Here is a 26,570-nt window from a genome sequence, read left to right as displayed (position 1 = left end):
GAGCCCCCTGATGGGTGCAGAGAGGATGTAAAATAAATAAAGTTAAAAACAAAAAAACACTTGAATGCTGAACTCTACATGCTGGTATGCATGCTCCAGGATTCAGGGGGGAGTGACCGATGTCTGCACTTTTCTCTGAAATACGCCCAGAAAGATGTGAACAGTACATGAAGAAGTGTGGACAACAGAGCGCTAACTACAGAAGGGTCTGGGTGGGGGGACGTTAAGTGCTTGTAAGTCTTTTTAAGTCACTCTGTGTTGGAGAAATTTTCAAACTATGAAGGCTAAGAAAAAGCCTGCAGTGAGAGGCCACCTCATCCCTCTGGGGCTCACAGGCGCGTGCAAGCTGGTGAGGGGCTGCTTGTGGGCTGCCGACACTGTGCAGGGCACCCTGTGCGGGGGACACGCACCAGAGCCAGCCCATCACGCTGTGCACACCCCCAGAGAGGCGTGCGGGGCACTCACTCCAGCATGTCTGTGCTGCTCGCGGCGACGGCGGCCTCTACCATAATCAAACACTGTACGTCGTACCTGGTGCCTGTGGCTCAGGCATCAAGAGCACGCGCCTCCCAATACAGAATTATTCACACTGCAGCATGTTCGGGCCCTATGGGTTGCGACATGATACGGCTTAATGTGGCTGAAAAAAATCTTAACATATCCACAGGGGAACAGATGAACACTACATCCATCTCTACTTCAACAGAAAGCGTTTCTATTAAACCAACTCGCAATCCTATTTGGAAGTTTCCATTCCTGGTGAAAAAGGCAACAGAGAGGAGCTCCTGGTTCCCTGCCGGCCGCGTCTCACCTGTTTCGAGTAGCCCCCATAGATGACAATGCTGCCCTGGGGGGTGACGGACATCTGGCAGCCTGACCGAGGTGCGGGCCCAGCCCCTGATGGGGACAGTCTGCTCCAAGCGAACGTGTCCAGGTTAAAGGCATACACATCATTGTAGTAGATGTAATCTCTGGTTATAACACAGGGACACAAACAAGGAGGTGGGAACATTTAAAAGTGAACCTGATTCAAATTAAAGGTAAATTTTCTGCCATTTGTAGTTAAGTTATTGGTTTCATTAAAGTATAAATCCACACGGGGCGCCTGGGTGGCTCAGTTGTTAAGCGTCTGCCTTCGGCTCAGGTCATGATCCCAGGGTCCTGGGATCGAGCCCCATATCGGGCTCCCTGCTCCTCAGGAAGCCTGTTTCTCCCTCTCCCACTCCCCTGCTTGTGTTCCCTCTCTCGCTGGGTCTCTGTCAAATTAAAAAAAAAAAAAAAAAGTTTAAATCCACATGAAGGGACCGCGGGCATATGGGAGTTTGCATCTGGAAACTAGAGATAATGCTAGCTTAAAGAATACAGTAATCTGCCTGGATCTGAAAGCCTTTCTAGGCTGAAAGTTATACCATACTTCCTGACAAAGTTTACAAAATCCACAATCAAGTGGAAATTAGGTTTCCACGTGTGTAATTTTTAGCTCATGAATTACAGAGCCAGGTGAATACTCAGACACTTAGAGCTGGGCTAGGGCTGGGAGGAGACCCTGAGTTGGGCTGAGCATTCCTGAAACCAGTATGCCTAGAGGCCCGTCCCGGGGGCCCAGCAGCCCGGCAGCAGCAGGAGGGCCCTGCCTAGTCCGCCTGGGACTGAAGTGGCCAAGGACCTGAGTGCAGTAGGGACCTGGAGAAGGAGCCTGTGCGTGGGAAAACAGCAGCTCGAGGATGCAGTGTTCTGATGTAACGTCATGGACAGTCACAGGCAAAGCCAAGGGGCCTCAGGTCGGAATGACATGAGAAGAATAAGAGGTGCTCTCCAGGTATTCAGAACAGGCAGCCAGGCCTGAAGTGAGAAGCCATCCCACAGTCTGAGCCCAAGTGGGGCGCCCCGCAGCCAGTGTGTGGAAGGGCCGCCAGGAGAGGAACGCGGGCCAGAGGCTGGGGTCCCCTGCCGCACACAGCCCGGGGCACAAGCCGCCACCTGGCAGGTGCCCCTCCTGACTGGCACCCACGGAAACGCACCTTCTGTAGGATGGCTTTTCATACGTGAACGGAGAACACAAATGCTCAGCGTTCTGAGAAGGCATTGCTAGATTCTACTGTTTCCTCAGATTTTACCCTGCAGATTTTTAGTAAAAAAACTATTCTAGGGACGTCTAGTGGCTCAGTTGGTTGGGCATCTGCCTTCGGCTCAGGTCATGATCCCACTGTCTTGGGATGGGGCCCCACGTCGGGCTCCCTGCTCAATGGGGAGCCTGCTTCTCTCTCTGCCCCTGCTCGTGCTTGCTTCCTCTCTCTCAAATAAATAAAATCTTTAAAAAAAAATGCTGTTCTATGGGCGCCTGGGTGGCGACTGCCTTCGGCTCAGGTCATGATCCTGGAGTCCCTGGATCGAGTCCCACATCGGGCTCCCTGCTGAGCAGGGGGTCTGCTTCTCCCTCTGACCCTCTTCCCTCTTGTGCTGTCTCTCATTCTCTCTCTCAAATAAATAAAATCTTTAAAAAAAAAAAAATGCTGTTCTACACATAAATATCAACTGTTCTTTGGTTTTTACAAGTCAAACTAACTTGTTTCATATGGAAGGTGACCACACAGGTAGCTTTACTAGTACCGTGTTTTCCTACGTGTTTTGTTTTTTTTTTTAAGATTTTATTTATTTATTTGACAGAGAGATAGAGAGAGAACACAAGTAGGCAGAGAAGCAGGCAGAGGGAGAGGGAGAAGCAGGTTCCCCGCAGAGCAGGGAGCCCGATGCGGGACTCGATCCCAGGACCCTGGGATCATGACCCGAGCCGAAGGCAGCCACTTAACCGACTGTGCCACCCAGGCACCCCTTCCTACGTGTTTTAATACTTTATAAACAATAACTTTAAGCAAGGTAACAGATGATAATAGTTTTGAAAACAGTTCGGATTTTGAAAAAGTTGCAGATTACAACCATTATAAACCATGATCCACTTTCTAACCTGTGAGTTCCCAGGGGAAGGCCTGCGTTGGTCCCACCATCTTGCACACAAGCGGTGAATTAATGTACCAACACACTCACGAATCCCCGTGTGTGTGTGACAAATAATTCCTAGTTTTTTTTAAAAAGTGCCCAGAATAAACAATAAATGACAATCCCTTAGGTATAAACTTCTACAAACAGCCGGGGCTCTCTCATCCGATACGGCAATAACCCGCGTGCGCCTGTAGGGCGGGAGGGCGGGCTGCCCAAAAAGGAGCAATTTTCTGTGGAGGCCACGCTGCTCTGGGCTCTGGTGAGCCTGGTGTCCTCATCTATGACGTGGGACCACAACCTGTTCTACCAACGGGACGGTCTTTGAGACTCAACATTAAAGCATCAGTACACCCATGTTACAGCTTTAAGGACACAAAAATCACTCCTGTGTAAGTTGAACTGAATTATGCTTTTGAAATCCCCTCCAAGGGTATTTAAGAATTTATATCTCCGGGGCACCTGGGTGGCTCAGTCGTTAAGCGTCTGCCTTCGGCTCAGGTCATGATCCCAGGGTCCTGGGATCGAGCCCTACATCAGGCTCCCTGCTCGGCGGGAAGCCTGCTTCTCCCTCTCCCGCTCCCCCTGCTTGTGTTCCCTCTCTGGCTGTCTTTCTCTCTGTCAAATAAATAAAATCTTTAAAAAAAAAAAAGAAAAAAGAATTTATATCTCCTTTTCTCAATTAATAAAACGTCTTTAATTCATGAAGACAAACTGCAGCTTTAATTGAGCCAAATCTACACCACAACACCTCAACGAAGACCGGGGTAACGGGGGGTATGAAACACAGCAAGACTCCTAACACGAACGTCCTCCTTCACATCCACGTACAACGACAGATTTAGGAGCCAGTCATTATCAGAAAAAATCATGTGACAGAAATGTGAGCGGTACCACGACCATTCGTATATTGATGACTCTGCTATTCCTTAAGGGGTTAGGAGACGGAAGCCTAGAATACGGCCACTGGGAGAGACACGCGCCCACCCTCCTCCACGTAGGGCCTGGTCAGGGGCAAAGCACAACACATGGGCCTTTGCCAGGCAGGACAGCCTTGCCGCGTTACACAACCCAGCACTGCATGACGATGATGACAGGAACTCAGACCTGTCACCACATGTCCTGTTTCTTGGGACTGAACTCAGGACCTTCAAGAGGCTATGGTGTGGACGACAGGCTCCCAACAACCGGAGAGCCAGCGAGCCTGGCCTGGCGTGAGCACACACAGAACACACGATCACGGCAGCTCGTACCAATGTGGCCACACACGGGCACACGGGAGGCCCCTCTTCAGACATCACTGCTCTCGCTGCGTTCCCCAACACTGAGAAGTTCAAAGTTATTTTAGGCCAGAGGCTCTCAGAGTGGGGTCCCCTGGCCAGCAGCAGCAGCATCACCTGCAAGTTTGCAGAAATGCAGATTCTCAGATCCCGCCCCAGGCCCACTGAGTCAGAAACCAGAGGGTGGGGCCCGGCAACCAGACTTTTAACAAGCCCTCCGGGGGATGCTGTACCAGGCTAACGGTGGAGAATCCTGTGTTACATAGGACTGGCCATATCATCTGCAGGTCTCAGTGTAAAATAAAAATGCAGAGTCCATTATTCAATAACTATTAAGAATTTCAAGACACTGACAGCAGAGCATGGGGGTCCTGTGGGGTTGCCTCAGCTGCATATCCACAAAGCTGGCTCTGGTTTTAGGGATGGGCAGTGTTTTCCATGTGTATTCAGAATGGTTCTTCCCACAAAAAGTCCACTCCTTACTGTTCCAGGAAAGAAAGATGTCCTGCTATTGGTACCAACCTTGTACTCTCATGGAAGCCACCAAAAAGGATTAACTGTCTCTTCCAGGCTACCATCCGATGTCCACTCCGACCTGAAGGGCCTCCTGTTGATCTGAAATGAAGGAAAAAAAAAAAAAGACCACTTTTTACACCGATTTCGGTTTCATAAGCACCTACTGAGTACCATTCAACTTGACCAGAAGTAACCCAGACCATCCTCAGTCTACCTAGCTGCTGTAAACATGGACAATCAAATAGGAGACAGTCTCCATGACCTTGGAGTAAAGATCTCTGAGAGCAAGCCGGGACTTAGATACAGAAACTGGACTCCATTAAAACAGAAAACCTCAGCTCTTCAAAATAAACCATTACAGAATAAAACAGCAGAAGATGGAAAGCGGGGGGGGGGGAGATTTCTGCAAACACTCATCTATCTGATGACTCGCACCCAGAATACATAGAAGAACTCTTGTGCAAAAGATTTGAAGAGAAGGCTGAATAAAAACAGGAAAGAAAAGACACACAAATGGCCAACAAAGACAGCAAGAGATGGTCACCTCCCGCCATCATCAGGTGTTCGGTGAACAAGCTGAAGGCACAGTATGCCTCCTAGTATGCCTCCACTAGCGGCCAAAACCCAATGACAGGATCAAGTCCTCAGGAAGCACGAGCCGAGAGCTGGCTCCCTCACACAGCATGGGGGCAGCTGTAAGATGGCATGACCACTGCGACCCTTCCTTACACCGTGAAATGCACTTGGCACACCAGCTGGCAATGGGATGCCAGATCCTTACTCAGATATGAAAACACAAGTGCATACAAAGACCTACATACACACATTGAGAGAAGCTTGATTCAGAACTGTCAAAAACCAAAAGCAGCCAACAGATGCCTCGACGACCGAATGACTAGTGCGGTACGTTCATACAACGGAATACTTGTCGGCAACAAAAGGGGGCTGTCTCCTGCTACACACAATACGGACAGGTCTCAAAGACATCACACTCAGCAAAAGCAGGCGTCAGAAGAGCACGTACTGTAGGATTCCACTTCTAGGAGATTCTTAAAAAGGCAAAAATCAATCTATGGTGATGAGAGTAGCTGCCTAGGGCCAAAGATTACAAGAGGACTGACAGCAAGTGAGCAGGAGAGAACTTTGGAGTGACAGACACCTCATCTGTCCCAAGTATGGCGGTGGTTAGACAGGTCTCTGCATTAGCTGAAACTCCTCTCTAACTGTCCAGCTAAAAGGTAGTCATTTTATTGAATGTGATTTTATCTCATTAAACCTGATATTAAAATACATGGCAATAAATAACAGAAGGGACTTTTTGAGTTCTGGTCTGGCATACAAGGGACTTGGAAGTCACAAGTCTGTCCCAACAAGTAGAAAAACTGAACAGATTGAAAGTCAACAACTCTTCTTGGATCACACACAGGTCAAAGTGCTGGCCCCAAAGTAAAGACAGACAGGTGAATACAGGAGCCACGCTTCCAGAAGCAGAGGCTCACGAGCAGACACTGCCAGGAAAACCTGAACTGGACGGACTGCTGGAGGCTCAGGGCAGCCACACTCAGAGTGGAACACTCCAGGGGGACCCGGTCACTCCAGGGGCCCCACCGTGCCATGAGACTTAGGCGAGGGGCTCAAACGCATTCCCACAGTAAATATCACAGAAAAATCCCCTCGTGCTTCTGGCAGGGGCAGGGGAGGGGAGAAGGAACCATTCTGAAAAGCGCCTGAGCGTTCTATTCCCTCCGGGGAAAGTAGCTAACCAGAGCCCACGGCGTGCTGGAGCAGTAACAGAGCCAAACTGACCCACAGAAGAGCAATGCCCAACTCCCGCTCCCTCTGGGCAGGCTGGTCCACCGACGAAGAGGAGGAAAGAAACTGAGAGGCACTTGGGGAGTTCCCAGTCCGAGGCACGGGCTCAGTAAAGACCTGAGACCTCCTCACCGGACAAGCGCACGCCTCCCCTGCTCACACACCTCACCACCACACTCCTGAAGGCCTATTTTCGGCACCTCCTCCTAACTGGTACATCACATCCTCCTAGTGAGGGGACACTTGCAAGGCACCTGAAAGGCAAAAACACAGTCTGAGGGTTCCAGAGCAAGCACGAGAACCAGACAGGCAGGGGTGCTGGAACCACAAGACCAGGAATTTAAAACAACTGTGATGAATACGCTAAGGGCTGCAACGGATAAAGCAGACAGCATGCAAGGACAGATGGACAATGAAAGCAGCGAGACAGAAATCCTAAGAAAGAACCAGAAAGAAATACAAGAGATCAAACCACTAACAGAAATGCAGACAGCCCAGAATGGCTCGGACGGGTTCACGAGCAGGCCAATGTGGTTAAGAACCCCCGAGCCAGAGGATACAGCAATGAAAAGCTTGAAAACCCCAAACCAAGGAGAACCAAGACTGGGAAAAAACTGTTAATAGACTGTGGGACAATTATGCTATAAAGGTGTAACAGAAGCACAGTGGGCTTGCCAGAAGGAGAAAACAGAGGAATAGAAGAAAAATACGAAACGATGAGAACTTCCCCAAACTGAACTCTGACATCAAACCACAGACGCAGGATGGTCAGAGGACACTAAGCGGGCTACATGCCAAGAAAGGATACCTAGGCCTGTCATTTTCAAATGACAGAAAAGCAAAGATAAAGGAAAAATCCTGAAAGAAGCCACGGGAAAAAGAGCACTTTACCTACAGAGAAACAAAGATGAGAATCAAATCCAACTCTTGCTCAGACACCGTGCCAGCAAGGAGAGAGTGGAATGAAGTATTTATGGCGGTGGGAGAAAAACATCAGCAACACACAACTCTGTGCTCTGCAGAAGTATCCTTCCAAAGTAAAGGAGAAATAAGGTTTTTCCGACAAACGAAAATTAATGGACTTGGTTGCCCATAGACCTGCCTCACAAGAAATGAGAGAGTGAGAGAGATTTGGGTCAGTAACTTGGATCTACATAAAGGAAGGAAAAGAACTGAAGAAGGAATAAAGTGAAGGTAAAATCAAAACTTCTTTCTTATCTTAACCGATCTAACAAATAACAGTTTGTTCCCAGTGACAGGAGCAGCGATGCATGTGACTGTAGGCTTCTACAGACACATGTTCGTAAGCTTGTTCCTACCAGTGAGACAAAAGACAGCAATGATACAAGGACAAGGGAAGGAATGAAGATGATTTTGCTCTTTCAATGTATCCACACAACTCATGAAGTGGCACCGTGTTATCCGAGGGTGGACTTGGATTAGCTGTAAATGTACACTGCCAATCGTAGGGCGGCCACCAAAAACAGTAAAAACATGGCATAACGGATATGCTAAGAAAGGAGAAAACTGGAATCCTACAACATGCTCAATTAAAACCATAAAAAACGACCAAAAAGAGTCAAAGACAAACAGAAGAACAAAGGACAAGAGCAACAAACAGAATACAGTAACAAATACGGTAGATAATCCAGTATATCAATAATCACTTTGAACGTTAACGGTCTAAATGCACCATTTAAATGACAGAGATCATCAGAGCAGATCAAACACAAGACCCAGCTATGTGTTGTCTACAAGTAACCCACTTTAAACATAAAGATACATGCAGATAAAAAGTATACACATGGAGAAGATACACCATGCCGACAACTAATCAAAGAAAAGTAAGAGTAACTACATTTCAGAGAGAGCAGATTTTAAAGCAAGGAAAGTTACCAGGGATTTAGATGGGCATTACCTAAGTATACAAGGATCAACTCTCCGAAAAGACAAGAGGTAACAGTTCTTAACATGTACAAACCCAACAAGAGAATGTCAAACTATATGAGGCAAAAACTAACAGAAATGCAAGGAGAAACAGACTTCTCTGCTGTCACAGTTGGAAAATTCAATGCCCCTCTCTCAAAAATGGACAGACACAGCAGCAGAAATCAGCGAGGACAGAGCTGAACTCAATACCACCATCTATCAACGGAATGTAACAGACATTCACAGACCACTTCATCCAACAACAGGCAGAATACGTTCTTCTCAAGCTCACCTAGACCGTTCACCATGATAGACCACGTTCTGGGCCACAAAACACACCACAGTGAGTTGAAAAGAAGAGAAATCATACAATGTCAGCTTTTAGACCACAGTAGGATTAAACTAGAAATCAATAACAGAAAGATAGCTGGGAAATCCCCAAATACACAGAGATTAAAACAACACCCTTATAAATAACATGTGGGTCAAAGAAGAAATAGAAGAAAATTTTTTTTTAAAGATTTTGTCAGACAGAGAGAGAGAGAGAATGTAGCACAAGCAGGGGGGGGAGTGGCAGGCAGAGGGAGAAGCAGGCTCCCTGCTGAGCAAGGAGCTCAATGAGGGACTCAATCTCAGGACCCTGAGATCATGACCTGAGCCGAAGGCAGATGCTTAACCAACTGAGCCACCCAGGCGTCCCTAAATAGGAGAAATTTAAAAATATTTTTAACTAAATGAAAGTGAAAACACAATTTACCAAAATTTGTGGGATGCAGTGAAAGCAAACGCTTAGAAGGAAATCTGTAGGACTGAATGCACATATTAGAAAAGAAAAAAAGATCTAAAGTCAATAATCTAATTTTCCACCTTAGGAAACTTGAAAAAGGAGAAGAAACTAAACCCAAAGTAAGCAGAAGAAAAGAAGAAGAATGAGAGCAGAAATTAGTATTGTTGAAAACTCTGGAAAATTTTGAAATATTTGGAAAATAGAGAACAACAAAGCCAAAAGCTGATTCAATAAGGCTCTAGGCAAGCTCAGAAAAAAAGAGAGAACACGGGGCGCCTGGGTGGCTCAGCCGTTAAGCGTCTGCCTTCGGCCCAGGTCATGATCCCGGGGTCCTGGGATTGAGCCCCGCATCGGGCTCCCTGCTCCGCGGGAAGCCTGCTTCTCCCTCTCGCACTCCCCCTGCTTGTGTTCCCTCTCTTGCTGTCTCTCTCTGTCAAATAAGTAAAATCTTTAAAAAGAAAAAAAAAAAAAAAAGAGAACACAAATTACTAATACCAAAATTAAAGAGGGAACATCACTACAGATTCTATAGAAATTAAAAAGATAAAAAAAAAACAAAAACACACCAATACTATAAACAACTCTATGCCCACAAATTTGATAACCTGGATAAAGTGGATCAATTCCTTAAAAGACATAACTTACCAAAATCCACACAAGAAGAGGACAATCTGAATAGGCTGACATCTATTAAAGATACTGAATTAATAACTGATAATCTCCCAAAACAGACAGCACCAGGTGCATAGGGGTTCACTGTGAATTCTACCCAACATTTAAGGAAAAAATGATACCAATCTTCTATCATCTCTTTCAGAGCACAGCTTCTATCGTCTATCCAGCATTACCCTAATACCAAAACCAAATAAAGACATTACAAAAAAAGACTACAGACCAGTATCTCTCAGAAACATATGTGCAAAAATCCTCAATATTAACAGATCAAATCCAAAAAAGTATAAAAAGAATTACACACTATGTATGACCAAGTGGGATTTATCCCAGGTATGCAAGGCTGGTTCCACATTCTAAAATCAATTAATATAACCCATCACATTAACAGACTAAGAAAGAAAAGTCACATGATCATACCAATAGATGCAGAAAAAGCATCTGTCAAAATCTAACACCTACTCATCATAAACTCTCTCAGTAAACTAGGAATAGAAGGGAATATTCTGAACTTGATAAAGATCTACAAAAAACCTACGACTAATATCATACTCAATAATGAGAAGCTGAAAGCTTTCCCACTAAGATCAGGTACAGGGCAGGGATGTCGCCTCTCGCCACCCCTTTCAACATTGTCACAGAAATCCTTGCTAATGCAATAAGGGAGGAAAAGGAAGTAAGAGGTATAAATATTGGGAAGAAAGATATAAAACTGTCTTTGTTTGCAACTGACATGATCTATGTATAAAATCTGTAAGAACTGACCAAAAAACTCCTGGAACTAGTAAGTGATTATAGCAAGGTTGTAGGCACCAAGATTAATATACAAAAGTCAATTGCTTTCCTACATACCAGCAATGAACAACTGAAATTTGAAATTAAAAACAAGACTATTTATATTAACACCCCCAACATGAAATACTTAGCATAAATCTAACAATATGTACAAGATCTATTTGGGGAAAACTACAAAACTATGATGGACAAAATCAAAGAACTACATAAATAGAGGGATAATCCATGTTCATGTATAGAAGATATGGTATTGTCAAGATGTCAGTTCTTCCCAACCTGATCTATGGATTCAATGCAATCTCAACCACAATCCCAGCAAACTGTTTTATGGGTATGGACGAATGGAATCTAAAGTTTATATAGAGAAGTAGAAGACCCCAAATAACCAACACAATATTGGAGAAGAACAAAGTTGGAAGACTGACCTACCTGACTTCAAGACCTACTATGAAGCTAAGTCATCAAGACAGTGCAGTGTTGGGACGCCTGGGTGGCTCAGTTGGTGAAGCGTCTGCCTTCAGCTCAGGTTGTTATCTCAGGGTCCTGGGATCGACCCCGGCAACAGGCTCTCTGCTCAGCAGGGAGTCTGCTTCTCCCTCCCGCTCTCCCTCTGTGCTCACGTGCTCTTCCTCTCTCTCTCTCGCTCAAATAAATAAGACAGTGCAGTGTTGGTGGAAAGAGTAAACAAACTGATCAACGGAATAAAACAGAAAGCTCAGGATTAGACCCCCATGAGTACAGTCAACTGGTCTTTAGCAAAGGAGCAAAGGCAATACAACAAAGCAAAGATGTCTCTCCAACAAATGGCGCTAGAACTGGACATCCACATGTCAAAAACTGAATCTAGACACAGACCTTACATCCTTCACAAAAATGGATCACAGACCTAAATGTAGAACAACTAATAACCTGGACTTCATTAAATTTTAAAACCTCTGCTCTACAGAAGACAATAATAGGAGAATCAGAAGCCACAGCCTGGGAGAAAATATTTGCAGAAGACACGTCTGAGAAAGGATCAAAATCTACAAATAACTCTTAAAACTCAACAATAAGAAAACAACCGAATTTTTAAAAAGCTGACATATCTGGGCATGCCTAGGTTCTTACAGATTACAAGTCTCAACTCCTATGAGAGAACCCACCTCTAGGTGCCTCTGCTTCCTGCATGCTGCCTTGGTGACTCTCAAGGCCCAGCTCTCCCACCTACAGAATTCAGTCAAAGTCCACCTCCCTCAACAATGCCAGGCTGCAAAGGATGGTTACAACCTGAACCATGCAGTCCAGCACTTACTTATACAATGCATTCTTCTTCATTTATTTTTGTGCATTATACGGAGCTTCCCCCAAAACTGGTGCCATTAAAAAATACATCAACAGTGGCACCTGGGTGGCATAGTCACTTAAGGTCTGACTCTTGGTTTCAGCTCAGGTCATGGTCTCAGGGTCGTGAGATAGAGCCCTATGTCAGGCTCCATACTCAGCGTGGAGTCAGCTTGAGATTCTCTCCCTCTCTCCCTCTGCCCCTCCCGCTTATGCTCACGTGCTCTCTCTCAAACAAATAAATCTTTAAAAAAAAAAGCCACCAAAACACAGAATCTCAAAATGAAAAGGAAGTTCAAACTGCCCAAAGTGTCCTCTTTGGCAAATTCCAGATGAACAGCTCATCACACACTGCTGTGAGGACCCCCAGGGTCTTCCCTATTGCAATCCAGAACCAATTCCATGCTCTCCACCTTTCCCCAAATGCTTGATCACATGGTCTCTCTCCCCTAAGGCCCTCAGTTTATTAATGTCCCAACTAATGTGTCACTCAAAATAACCACCCTACTCATCAGTGTAAAGTCAGCCAAAAGTAATCGATACCTGTTCTTGGATGCCATACCCTGTTAATCCAAACTTGAAGCATTAGCCTTTGGGTAGCCTCACCATGTGCTGATGCCAACCAGGATTACTAATTACTAAATCCCTCCTCTTCTACTAGCAAGGGCAGCTTTTTCTAGTCAGCTCTCTTAATCCTATATTTACATGCAACCTACAAGAGACACTTCTCCCACTTCAACTTCATCTTGCTGGATTTGGTCCACGAAGGTAATTTTGGAGGCTGAATTTGTCAACCAATTTATTTGCTCTCCCTTCCAGCTTTGTATCACCCACCAACTTAGTAAGCCTATTTTTAAATCCAAACTCATGATAAAAATACCAAAGGAACAGGGCTCAGAAGGAGGGTCTGGGCCCCCCACGATGCCAGCAGCCGCAGACTCACGCCGCTGCTGGGCGCTGACCTCAGCTGGCACCCTGCACGTGGCAGCAGCGCTCTCCGGGCGGCCTCGCTCACAGGCTGCGGCAGCCGCGCAGCCACCTCCGTCTGCTCTGTGCCGCAGCTCCGGACACGGGCCGCCCTGCACAGCGGCACGTTACAGAGGCTAAGGAGAAAAACGCCAAGCATGCTGGCAACAGGTAAACTCCCTTCTGAGCAATCTTCTGATGGAATCCTTTAAAAGTACAATCTGGGGAACAAGTTTTCGTTCAACAACTAAACTAACATGGAGCTTCCGATTCTACTTCAAAAAGAGTTACGCAGGAGACCCGAATGCTACGTGAACCTAAAGGCCCACTGTCATTGCGCGATGACGCCCAGCGGCCATGAGGCTGCAGGTTCAGGGCCCTCACTCAGCTTCCTGTCCACGAATCCCAGAGGTGCTTGCTCCTCTCGTGAGGCAGGCACGAAACCATTCCCTTTTTCTGGCAGCAGCCCAGTATCACTGTTTTGTAACCAAAAAGGGAAACTTTTTCTATAAAATGACTCTATATACCCCTTTAGGAAAATAAAGCCAACCAAAAAAGCCTGTTTATATCTGAATCTCCAACAAGCACTTTTCAATTGCCGTCACTCCTAAATATGGAGTCTTAGAAAATTAACAAGTCCTACTCAGCCAGATCTCTATGTGGCACAAAAATACATGTGCAATGTTGTGGGAGTGAGTGCTCTGAAGTGCATCTGAGCCATGTGCCGAATGGCATTTCAACAGGGCAAGCTGCCGCTCAGCACCACCCAGGTCCCTCTATCGGCCACCGCAGTGACATTTACAGGAAACGGACAAGCATCAACGCCATGGCTTCGGGCACAAACAGTGTTAAGCACCTGGTAGGCAAATGATTCCCTGAGTTACTTTAAACTTTACATCTTACAAAATGATACGCTCTCGTACCATGCCGTACCGGCAGCCCCAAGACGCCTGGTAAGCAAAGGAACCATTTCTCTCATAATCCCTGAGATTCAAGGTCACACAGGTACACCCAACAGGGAACCTAGTCTAGTGGCTCATCCTCAGAATGGAAAAGGCCCTTCCTCCAAGAATGGTTACAACATGGCCTGAGCAGGAAACATGTACAGGAACATCTCCCTTTTCATTTCCAACAACGTACCTTCGGAATTCGGCCCCACTTTTCCATGAATTAACAGATTCTGGGCTTACTAAGTATAAGGTATTCAGTCACATCACACAGAATAATTAGTAGCAGTCTCTAGAACCCAGGCAGCCTAACAGACTATATCCTTGTCTTATAAGATTTTTTTTTTATTCATTTGACAGAGAGAGACACAGCTAGAGGGGGAGCACAAGCAGGGGGAGTGGGAGAGGGAGAAGCAGGCTCCCCGCGGAGCAGGGAGCCCGATGCGGGGCTCGATCCCAGGACCCTGGGATCATGACCTGAGCCGAAGGCAGACGCTTAATGACTGAGCCACCAGGTGCCCCATCCTTGTTTTATTTTTATTTTAACTATTACTATTAATGATAAAACTACTATTTCTGGGGTGTTTATCTTATGCTACACATGCTCCTTTTATGGGCTCTCATTCTTAACAACAACCAGATGGGCAGATACTATCTTTAATCCCATTGTACAGATGAGAACACCAAGACCTAGAAGTCAAGAAACACACTAGGCTGGTCAATGGCAGAGCCAGAACTGAAAGGAGACAGTCTGCCCCAGAACTCACGCATGCAACCACCAATTAAGACACTGAGCCATTCCAAACGAAGTTGGAGGTCTGAGCACTAAAGAATCTGTGCATCAATAAACCTGACCACTTACCCTAATGACAGTTTTGATGTCTCACACCTTCTGCATTCCCCCATCACCTGTCTGTGTGTTGGACCCCCCTCCTTGCCCAAGCACGTCGAGAGTGATGGTCAGTCAGCAGGGCAGGAGCAGGGGGTCTATACATGTTCCTGCTCCCACTTCTCCAGGTGCTGGGCTCCACGCACAGCTGCAAAGGAGGGCAGAGAGCACTCAGACCACAAGCCCAACAGCTCACTGCAGACCCCGGAGAGCAGGGAACATGTGTGTTCACTTCTATGTGCGTTTCAGGTCCCAAAATTCACACACTTTAAAATTATGTGGCATGATCCTCACAACTGGATCAGACAAGTAATTCTGACTCCCTCTGCTAATGGTCCTTCTTTCCTAGGATGCCCATGTGTCTCAAATGCAGCGTTATTAACATACACACACTAAGTAGGTTTCACTGAGGACCAAATGTTCATGCCTTTCTCAAATCAAGAGAAAATGCACACGCACATTTCTGTGTATTTTTTCATTCAACCATTTTTATTGCTCATTTACAAAGTGCTCCGATGCACAAAGAAGTGTCTTCGTTGTACACGAATGTTCCTGGCAGCATTATTCCAAGATAGAAAAGTGCAAACAGCCCAAATGTCCATCAGTGAACGAATGAACGAACAAAATTGCAGCCCATCCATACAATGGAATATTATTTGGTCACAGAAAAGCACTAAATACTGATATAGATTGGACCTTACAAATTATCTGAAGTGGAAGTTGGTTACAGAAGCATGGAAGTTGCAGGACCATGGCTGTATGAAATAGCTGGACGAGGACAATGCACAGACAGAACGCAGACGAGAGATGACCGGGGGGGGGACGGAGGAAGGTGGGGGGAGCGGTAACGGAGTGGAGCGTCTCTCGGGGGTGACGGAAATGCTCTATGTGAGCCGGCGGTGATGGCGGCACGACTCTGAACTGCATGTCGTGAAAGGGTGACTTCCTGGCACGCAAATGACATCTGAAAATGCGGAGCTCTGTAAGTAGCCTGGCCTCCCTCCCTCTGGGTCTTCAAGTCACAGGTAAAAGCTGGGGTGGCCCCAGATTCAGAAATAAATGGAGAAAGGGTGCCAAAATCTCTGTCCCCTTGGTGGGCCCACCGTAGCAGACGAAGGGATGAGAGCGCCTGAGTGGTCTGTGTTGTTGCCCTCACCATTTGTCCCCCACGGGCCCCCGCTCCGCTCACAAAGTTCCCTCGGCACAGGCAGTGCCAAGGGGAGATGGAGTGCGGGGAGGAGGGGGAGGCGGCAGGGCATGTCCCCATCCCCCACAGCTCCATAACCTCCCCCGTGTCACAGCCTGGCAGTGTCACGTGGCCTCTTGCTGTCTCCAAATGCCCTGCCTGCTGTCCCCACTGGTTTGGCTTGTCACCACAGGTATGACCCATTCCCCCCATGTTTATCTGATGAGACCCTCATGGGTACAGTGATCTTTGTCCGAGGACAGATCTTGGCCAACACCACAAGCTAGCTGTCATGGGCTGAATGTTTGTGTCCCCCCCCCCCCATTCCTATGGTGAACCCTAACCCCTGACGCAACAGTTTAGCAGTGTAGCCTTCGGGAGGTGGTGAGGGCTGGATGAGGTCCTGAGGGTGGGGCCCCAAGACAGGATCCGCATCCTTACAAGAGGAGGAAGACAGTTCTGTCGGGGAGCGGAGCAGCCGTGCAGGCACCCGCCAGGGAAGACAGAGACTGAAGGAAATCTCAAAACATCTGGGAAAGCTGGTCACACACACCCACCGTGAGGCCGCCAACAAATTCGCACACCTAAGCTTCGGCCTTCTTGATGTCAGCAATCCTATCACCCTTCCTCTCATCAAACCTCTAGGACGTCAAGTCCACGTCTGTTGCTAGGAACGAGAACAGAAGTGAAGACAAGAAAACACTGCTGAGAGCCCACCAGGTGTTAAACGCACAACAGAGGCACGGCCAGGGACAGAGCACAGGAGCACGGAACTCGCCCACAGGGCTGCCAGCTGAGTAAACCAGCACCACCAGTGTGCAAAACGGTCTGCCGCGTGTGCCAGAGCTGAATGTGCACAACCTCACGACCCCGTGGCCTCATTCTGCTCAGACGTACACTCAACAGGAACGTACACGTATGCTCATGGTAAGATGGGTCGAGGAATGTTGACAGGAGCACCCCTTTGCAATAACCTGAACTTGGTGACTTTCCAATGCCCACCAACCACCAGACGCAGTGTCCTACTTCCATAAGAGAATACTACATAGCCCCAAATGAGCGAACTATTACCACATGCAACAAAGACAAATCTCACAAACACAATGCTCAGTGAAAACAGCCAGAGAAGCAAGACTACCTCTACAGGATGCTCAAAGCCAGCCTAACCTGCCCTTCGGGTGGGCAGGGGGGAGTGACTGCAAGGGGCGCAGGGGGCTTTCAGGCACGGCGATAATGCTCTTTTCCAGATCTAAGCACAGAGGTGTGGTTGCTTTTGTAAAATTCATCAAGCCATACAAGACTAGGTAAATTCATCCAAGGTTACTTTTCAAAACAGCCCTTTCACAAGAACTCAACTGGCATTTGGTCCCTTCGGAGCCATCAGCACCACGCGAGGAGGCCAAGCTCCAAGTAGAGGAGGCTGGAGAGACGCTCCCCAGCAGGCCGGGAGCTGGGGGCCGCACCTGGTCCTCGGCACATCCACACGGGTACTGCCAGCACTCGGGGCGGTGGCTGGACGAACTCAGGTCACACAGCTTCCAGCGGCAGAACAAGGCATGCGGTGGGATGGGACTCAAGGCCGTCTCTTCTCCACACAAACCATCGGTGCACAGCACGGCCACGAAACAAGGAAACACACAGGCACTGGTCGATCGAGGCGCCCCTTCCAGTGACCTGACTTCAGACCTCAGAATAGCAGCTCCTCCCTGGCTACCCCATGCAGGCCCTGCCTCTTCTCGCTGGCAAGCTGAAATCAATTCCCCAAAAGGCACTTTCTTCAGACCAGCCCATGCACGCAAGGATGGGCGGGACACACCTGCCGATCGGATAAATCAAAAGTCATCAGCTAGCAAGACAGAATACACCCTGCCGTCCCACAAGAAAAACCTGTTTGAAAGCCCAGAAAGGGGCTAAATATACTCTGGATGCCGATTTAATACGACCTTTCTCTGAAGGCCTCCTCAGCTGTGAAACTACCCCCCACGGGAGAAACATTTACCGAGAAATGAATGCAGAGCGCCGGGCTAAATCCTGGGCACAAAACACACTCAAGCTCATCAAGGGCTCTGCCTGTACCTTCCGAGCGATGTGGGTTCTCCTGGACTCAGGGGCCTTCCCCAGAAACAGTAAACTCAGTCTGCATTTTGAATGAATCTCCTCGCCTTTGAGACGAGACCAGATGACGGAGCCACACCGCCAGCAGCAGGCCCCTCTCCTCAGCAGCCATCGCGCCAGGGCGGCAACAACCCAGTGCCACTCCCAGGAGCAGCGCCTCGGCCTACCCAAGGACCCAGCAGGCAGGCGTCCCTCAGGATTCCTCCCGCACGCTCGCAGTCACGGTAGCCCAGGTAGGTAAGTGTGTGCCGCCCGGCCGGGAGGCCAGCCAACAGCCCAGGGGCCTGCAGTCTGCAACAATCAGTATATTACAGAAGCACCAGCTGCTCTATTTCCTGGTTAAGGGCCTAAGGAATTTTACCCGAGTTTTCTTACTCCTGAAAGGGCAGCGGGCATGTTTCATGCTCACATCCATGAACAAGGCTCTAAATAAGCACGAGACCCACTAGTCACCAAGGCCAATGGATGAGCAACTAGGGCCTCCAGCTGCAGCCCAGGACTGCCTGGATCACTGAGTGGGGTGGGAGGGCTTAAATAAAAGGCAGATTCCTGAGCCCCGTTTGAAACTGCTCTGCACCAGACTCAATGTTTGGGGTGACGCGGGCAGGGAGGTGCTACTTGGTGCATAAAGTCCAAGAATTCACGAAGAGAGGTGTTACCTCAGCTCTGGGCCACAACCCCACAGGTCTCCCAGCCACGACACCATTCTCTAGAGAACCCTTCCAAAGTGCAAGTAAGGACAGAAAACGACTTACTCCACAGGGCCGCTGCCCGCCGTCTAGGAGCTGCCTCACGGAGAAGGGAGGTGTACGAAGACCACCAAACTAGAACCCGGAGCACTGGCACAGCGCCGGCGACAGGCCTCCTCCCAGCGAGGAGGGAGTGCGGCTGGAGTCTGCGGGAACAGACCCGAGGGGAGAGCGCGGAGACACAGGCGCCCTTTGACTTGGCAATTCTTGTAGGCGGTTGTAAATTTTATCGACAGGTGAGAAATAAACCTAACTGGAGAGAAGTGCAATCTTCCTGATCAGGAAGGTAGGATCAGAAAGTTGTCAACTCTCCCAAAGTACAATCTATAAGCGAATGAAGTACTGTATGGTGACTGACAAAAAAAAAAAAGGTGAAAAAAAAATAAAAGAAAAAGAAAAGAAACCCAATCAAAATCGCATTGGAACTTTTAAAAATACCACTTCAAAAACTGATTCTGGAACTCGTATGAAAAAAATGCACAGCAAAGCAATGTTTTAAGTAAATGAGCAAAACCCTCCAGCTCTGAGAATACAGCGCTGGCTGCAGGGACGAAGACAGAGCGATAGCAGAACAGGAGCAGACCCCGCCCCGCGCAGGTACGGTTCTTGACCCACCTGGCGAGCACACCTGCACATGGACACACTCTTGGGCTTTCTTCTCAGGCACGGACTGGTCTGCTTCACGGTTTTTGGTATCTATCTTTGTATAAAACGAGAGCGAGTGTTTCTTTAGCGTATGTTCCTAAAAGCGCACTTGGGGACGGAGGCCCATGTAAAGCTGTCCTGGGACAATAGGTGCCTTGACATCCTGGCTGGGGGGCGTCTTGCTCTCCAGCCTCACCGCCCCCCAACAGTGCCCGCCTTCATCTGCGGCTGGCCTGCTATTGCCCCCCGCGCAGTCTCCACCAAGCTGCGTGCTGCTCACTCCTCTACAGTCTCCATGGGAACACGTGCTCACGCTCCCTTCTCCCCACTGGTCCCTGTTCTCCGTGGTCCTCGTGGCGCCATCTCCCAGACAAAACTAACACATCAATGTGGGTCAGCGCTCATGGCTTCTGGGGCAGTGGGAAACCTTTCTGCGGATCCGCCCCCACCCCCAACATGAGGAGGGCTGTGGGAAGCTGGAACGGTGGGAGGGGGGCAGCAGGGGTGGCACTTCCCTCAGTGGTCTCAGGACCACCTCTGGGGCAGGCGGGGCAGGGGCTGCAGCCTGAGAACGGTCAGGGCACCAAGCGTTTTAGGAAGTCTGGAGCTCAGCGCCCAAGATGATACAGGGTGGGAGACATCAAAGACACGGAAGTGGACGTCAGTCCTCAGGTAATGTCTCCTGAACACCACTTACGACTTTTTGCTTCCTGTCAACAAGCTCAAGACACGAAACACCGCATAACGTGAAGCAGCAAAACACAGAAATCCAGCTGCTCATTTATAATCTCCTGGCAGGGGCGCCTGGGTGGCTCAGTCGTTAAGCATCTGCCTTCGGCTCAGGTCATGATCCCGGGGTCCTGGGATCGAGCCCCGCATCAGGCTCCCTCTCCCACTTCCCTTGCTTGTGTTCCCTCTCTTGCTGTGTCCCTTTCTGTCAAATAAATAAATAAAAAATCTTTAAAAAAAAAAAATAATAATAAATAATAATCTCCCGGCAAGCAAAATCAGCAGCAGAGCTGGGGACAGAACCCTCTATCTCCTGACTTGCAGGCCGCACCTGCTAGTCAGGTGGACACTGCCACGTGGCCCCATGGACAGCTCACGTGACGCTCACCCACCAGAACCGGGGTCCTCACCCAGAAAGAAGAACAACTTAGACACAAAGAAAAGCAAAGCACCTCCTCCTTTTCCAGCCCTGCCACTCCATCCAGACTAAAGCAGAGGCTTAAGAATGCCAATGGGATGCACCTTGCAGTTTCCTGTTAGCTTCTAACAGGCTCTACGACATACTTTCCAAAAACTCTTGCATCATTACAATAAGCATTCAAGCAGCGAGGGACCTGTTTCGCAGAGATAATTTCCAACACAGGACGGAAGCCGTGGAGACCGTGCACACATGCTGGGGCCGACAGCCCTGGGTCGCACAGAGGCGAGGGCAACTGTCTCCGGCCGGCTGGGAGACAGTGGCCACAGCAAACCCCTCGAAGGGCATATCCCCGAGTGGCCATGTGTCTCTAGTGCCCCCCGCTTCCGTGTTACACACCCACAGTACGTGCCACAGAACCAGGAAGGGCTGAAGGCCACGAGGAAGTGTGGCCATGGCAAAGCAGCTGAGGACATCCCCACAGCCACCAGCACAGGCCCCACTGAGCCGCTGTCAGAGGGCAGTATTGTCCCATGGAGCCCGAACGGTCCTTCACCCATCCACGAATTGCCGACAAAAGGCTACTCAAACTGATGAAAATGCTAAGAAAATATCTTGAATCAATTCACCAAAGATGGACAGGCAATAAGTAACAATTGGGTTTTTAAAAGAACTGAAGCAAAGCAAGAGGAACAAAGATGGTGTGCCCTGGGCCTAAATACTTTTTCAATTGAGGATGAATGACCAAGTTTCCACATATACATAACAAAATCAATTTCTGATATGAAAATAATTGGAACTGCTGTGCCTGCCAAGACAAAAAGCAAGTAAGAGGAAGGGAAATGAAGTCAGTACTCGGTAGCGTGCCCCAAGGCTCCCCGGTTCCGAACTCAGGAGGACGGCTTAACCCCTCCAGTGGCTTCGCTGAGCCTGCGGCTACAGACGCTTCCACACACACAGCAGACTCGACGGTGCGAACGTCCCAGGCCTGCACAGCCTGGCATCAGCGGCCTCCTCAATGGCTCCTCATCAAACAACCAAGCACAGCCTCCAGAGAGTGAGGCTCTCTTCCCACCAAAGTCCTAGGCCCCGAAAAGGGCTCCACACCATGACTGAACTCTGCAATCCAGCCGCCCACTCCAGCACGGGAGGAAGCTCTGGTCTGCGGCTTTGAAAGCAGAGACAGTACCCAGGGAGCGTGGTGTGCGTGGCCCTGGCCACAGGGCATGTGCACCCCCGAAGAATCAAGCCAACTAACCCTACTTTCCATCTGTCATTCTTCCGACGTGCAGCTCTGACTGGCGGTGAATGTGCAGTACACATGTGACAAACCCATTATCAATGTCACAGACAAGGGCAGACATCAAGCACTGGCGACGGCTGAGCCTGGTTTACTGAAGAGCAGCAAGAAAGCTCTCCCCATCCCTCCTCTCCTCTTCCCAGCTCTGCTATTTCTAGGTCGACTAGACCTAAGAAGAGCGCTCCCTTGTAGTGAATACCACAGGTCCACTGCCAGCAAGCTGAAACCCAGAGCTGCCTCCAAAGGGATCCACAGATGGCCCGGGAGGGGAACTGCATTCCGGACGGTCCATATAGGTGCTGAGGGTGGATGGGAAAACTAGCAGGGATAATGCGCTGCTCCCAGCGAGGCCGGAAACGCCTTCAACAAAGTCAAGTGGTCAGGTGGCTGTCGCCAGGCCGGACTTCTCTGAGAAGGGTCTAGAGAAAAAGGCGAGCTCTCCCCTGCCCTCAGTCACCAGCGAGACTGGCCGCTCAGGGCTCTGCAATCGTGCTCCACAGAGCCCCGGAATTCCAAGGGCTAGGACTGCGTCACCATGAACGCAGAATGGCGCACAGGACAGGAGCCAGGCCCAGAGGTCAGGCTCACTACCCAGCACCTTACCTTACTTGCTCCCAGGTCTTGGTGGCCAAGTGCAGCACCCAGAGATCCTTGTAGTGGTAGAACTGCTCTCCATCGGGAGAAGCAAACTCCCCTCCAAAGATCCACAGCTGTCCTCCACCCTGAGGCACCACCACAGCCTGTTAGAAGAAAGGGACAGGTCAGGGCCACCAGGCAGCTCTCAGCCAGGTCTGCGTCCCCAAGATCCACCAGAGCACGACACATGGTGGCCGTAGCCGGCACCCACACTCAGTGATCACTCTCCCCTGCATCTGAGGGGAAGATTCCTCAGAAATCCTGCATTCAGCAAATCCTCCGAAGTCAAATACCTACCACACGTCCAGGTATCCCTAGGTTGCAAAAGAGATTCAGACAACCCCAGATCCCATTAAAACGGACACAGCTGTGTCAAACGTTCACAAGAGCTCTAACACAAACTGATATTTATCTCTAAGAGCCTGAAGCACAACAGCAAAGGCAAGCGAAAGCGGTGAAAACAGCGCCCTTGGGGCCGCACATCCCGGAGGCTCGGGCAGTCCCACACCTGTGGGCACATGAGAGGCAGCAGGGGAGCCAGGCCAACCAGGCACGTGCAGCACCAGGCTTTGAAGACCGACGTGGGCATATTTCAAGTACAACAGGGCTGGGGTGCCTGGGTGGCTCAGTCGGTGAAGCGTCTGCCTTCCGCTCGGGTCATGGTCCCTGGGTCCAGGGATCAAGTCCCACATTGGGCTCCCTGCTAAGTAGGGAGCCTGCTTCTCCCTCTCCCGCTCCCACTCGTTCTCTCTCTCAAATAAATAAAATCTTAAAAAAAAAAAAAAAAGTGTGACTGGGCTCAGCAGAGTATCAAAGCTCTCAGAGAACAATGGTCTTGGGGCACATCTCATCCACCAATGCACCCATCTGAGTGGGGAGGTGAGGGAGGATGGGAACTCCAGGGTTCAGGTCACTTCCCATGCCCAAGGTTACTACCTCAACGAAAATGAGGCAAGAACACCCAGCACCCCAGAAATACAAGCATGAAAGCACACGATTTGCCCAGGGGAGACTGGGAATCACATGCTGGGTCCCCCATAAGAGCGGAAAAATCAAGTCAAAGCATGTGATTAAAAAGCATGTGTCAAAGCAAGTCAAAGCATTCTGATTTTCCAGAAAAGGGAAAGTATCGTGTAAGGGAATGTATTTCAGATAGCTAAAATAAGAGTGAATGCTACTCCACGTAAATCGACCCGTATAGATGCAAATAAACACCTATTCGGAGAATTCTAAAGGCAATTTCTGGACGATCTGGTCCAGGGCTTTGAGCTGTGAAGGAGTAGACCTCTTCTCCAAACACAAGCTTCAGTACAGACTAACAGGTGGTACGAGTGACTCTGGAAGCCCCTGCCCAGAACCCCAAAACCTATGCCCCTTCTCACCCTGCGGACACTCTGCTCCCGAGGCCGCACATCACTTCAGAATGCCTGGCCTCTGGGAGCTTGCTGCAGGCTACGTGCGAATGACCCACGACCGCCTGAACCCACCAGAGCCAAACCCCCCACTGGCCGCCCAGTGACGGGAGTCCTGCTCCCTTGAGATCTCATCCAATGACACACCACCTGGTGGGCAGCATGATTTCAAGGACAGTTGTGATCTGGCTGGTTTTACCGTGAGGTGAGATGATCTGGAAACCGCGTGCCTAAGGGGACAGACTTTACAGAAGTGACCATACAAGCACCCCGCAAACCGAGCTGTGACAGAGCAGAGGCCGCGCCGGTCCACATGCGGTCACCAAACATGGGTACCCGGCAACGAAGTCGACACACAGGCGCGTCCTTCACACCAGAGGGGCCTTCTTGCCCGGGAGCTCAGAAGCAGTGGCCGTGGCTGCAGGCAGCGTGGCAGGGATGGGGGAATAGGTCCGGAGCTGTGGGGACCCCCCAAGGCCCCCTTAAAAAGCGCACACTGGGTGGGTTGGGCAGTGGTTCTCAGGAGGCTCTGTCCCAGGGCACCCGCGGAGCACCCCAAAGCTCCTGCAACAACGCAGGTCCTTTGCCCTACCTGGCACCTAAGAACACTGCAGAACTGGGGCTCTGTCACCAATGCCAGTCCTGCCCTGCACTAACTGGGGGTCCTGGTGGCATATTGAGGGTGACACGGCCCTCTCCACTCCCATTTTAATCCGTTTTGTATGTGCTCTCTCAGCACAGATGACCACCCTATGAAGAGATGAGCCAGTTTCCTAGCACCCTAAAACGCCAGTCCGTGTGCGGGGAAGACGTGATCGTTTCAAACCAGTAAAGCAGATGCGATGATCCGCTGAGGCCCAATCTAACACTTTTCTGAGTTTGGAGAAGTTAGGTGGTACGTTCGTACTACACAACGCAAAGGCGCCTTGAGGCGTGACGTTACAGAAGTCTAGCTATCATACAACGCACACGCACGGTGGATTTGCATGTACTGATGAGTAGTCCAACAGGAAATACAAACATGCAAAAATACGAATTACGTGTTTATTTTTTTTAGGATTTTATTTGAGAGAGAGAGCACACGTGCATACGAGCACAAGCCGGGAGTGGGGGGTGGGGAGCAGACTCCCCGCTGAGCAGGGAGCCCGACGCAGGACTTGATTTCAGGACCCAGGACCATGACCTGAGCTGAAGGCAGACGCTTAACCGACTGAGCCACCAGGCACTCCCAAATTACGTGTTTAGACAAGAGATGCAAAAATACAAATTAATAGTTCTGGAAAAATGGACAATGGACTTAGTTTCCTTTTTAATTCTTTTCATAATGAGTATGTATTACTTAATCAGTTTTTTCATTCCTTTTTTTAAAAGATCGATTTGAGAAAGCGTGCATGCACATGGGGCAGAGGGAAAAAAATCCCAAGCAGACTCCCCGCTGAGGGCAGACCCCAAAGAGGGGCTTGATCCCACAACCCCGAGGATCATGACCTGGGCCAAAACCAAGAGTCGGACACTTAACCAACTGAACCACTCAGGTGCCTTGGTTTTTTCAGTCATTCTGAAAAAATGAAGTCAAACTCCAGGCAAGAAGAGCTCTGTCTTCCACATCCCATCCCCCACTTGCCGGCAACAGCAGGCCCAGCACAGTGGGAACTCTGGAAGCTGCTCGAAGGTGGGTCTACAGTCAGCAACCTCATAGTTTCATCTAACCTACTCCTCAAAGACTGTGAACACCAAGAGAAAAGTTCACATACTAATCAAGAGAAGACTAAAACTACAAAGAGCCCAGGCATCAAACCTGCCCTTCTGACCAAGAGGGACCAACGTGCAACACAGCAGACTCCCTCCGTCAACAAGGGGAACACTGGACCATCCACGAAGCAGCTGTAACCAGACAACAGGAAGAGCAGGACCGTGCTCCTGAGAGATGGCAAATGGGCAGGACGAGCCCTTCGACTCTGGAGGCACTTTCTGCACCTGACGCGGGGAAAGGAGCGCAGCAGGGCAGGGGGACTTACTGAGCTGAGGAGACAAAGGTCAGAGTTCAGGGATGCGAAGGGCTGCTGGTTTGCAGGGCAGAACACTGGAGACAGAGCACACTGCAAATCCACACAGGGGCCCCACTGGAGCCTTCCAACCCCAAGCTGCACAGCTGCAGGGCACAACCACAGGAGGCTGGGCAAACACCCACCAGGGCGAAGCTGAAAGCCTGCCAACAACCTGGGCTTACAAGGGGCTCGGAGACCAACAAGTTCCAACCAGACAGTGTGAAAAGTATCACTGAGCACCCAGGGCATTTGGTGGAGACCCCGGAAAGGCCACACCCTCAGGCTAGGCCATCCAGAGGGAAAGCCTCAAGAGGATCACGATGATCTGCCGGTGACTGAACCGTGTGCCAGGACAAATCTCATCCTTCACTGAGAGATGAGAACAAAACCCAGACCGTCAACGGGCAGCATTTGCCAAT

The 26,570-nt window shown here is 49.4% G+C and overlaps 1 protein-coding gene across 4 annotated transcripts in view; it reads right to left on the bottom strand.

Annotated features, from left to right (window-relative positions):
* Positions 1-26,570, bottom strand: part of KLHDC4 (kelch domain containing 4) — a 51,729-nt gene that overhangs the window by 9,861 nt on the left and 15,298 nt on the right. For all 4 annotated transcript variants that reach the window (XM_035024635.1, XM_035024636.1, XM_035024637.1 and 1 more), the window contains 3 exons: positions 22,659-22,795; positions 4,800-4,892; positions 812-971 (listed from right to left, as the gene is read on the bottom strand). In XM_035024635.1, coding sequence (XP_034880526.1) covers positions 812-971; positions 4,800-4,892; positions 22,659-22,795 — 390 coding nt within the window. The remainder of the gene's footprint in view (positions 1-811; positions 972-4,799; positions 4,893-22,658; positions 22,796-26,570) is intronic.

Source organism: Mirounga leonina, unplaced genomic scaffold, assembly GCF_011800145.1.
Source record: "Mirounga leonina isolate KUSES-001 unplaced genomic scaffold, KU_Mleo_1.0 Mir_180, whole genome shotgun sequence".
Classification (NCBI taxonomy): domain Eukaryota; kingdom Metazoa; phylum Chordata; class Mammalia; order Carnivora; family Phocidae; genus Mirounga; species Mirounga leonina.
The sequence above is the reverse complement of the archived record's forward strand: the minus strand, read 5'-3'. Positions and strand labels throughout refer to the sequence as shown.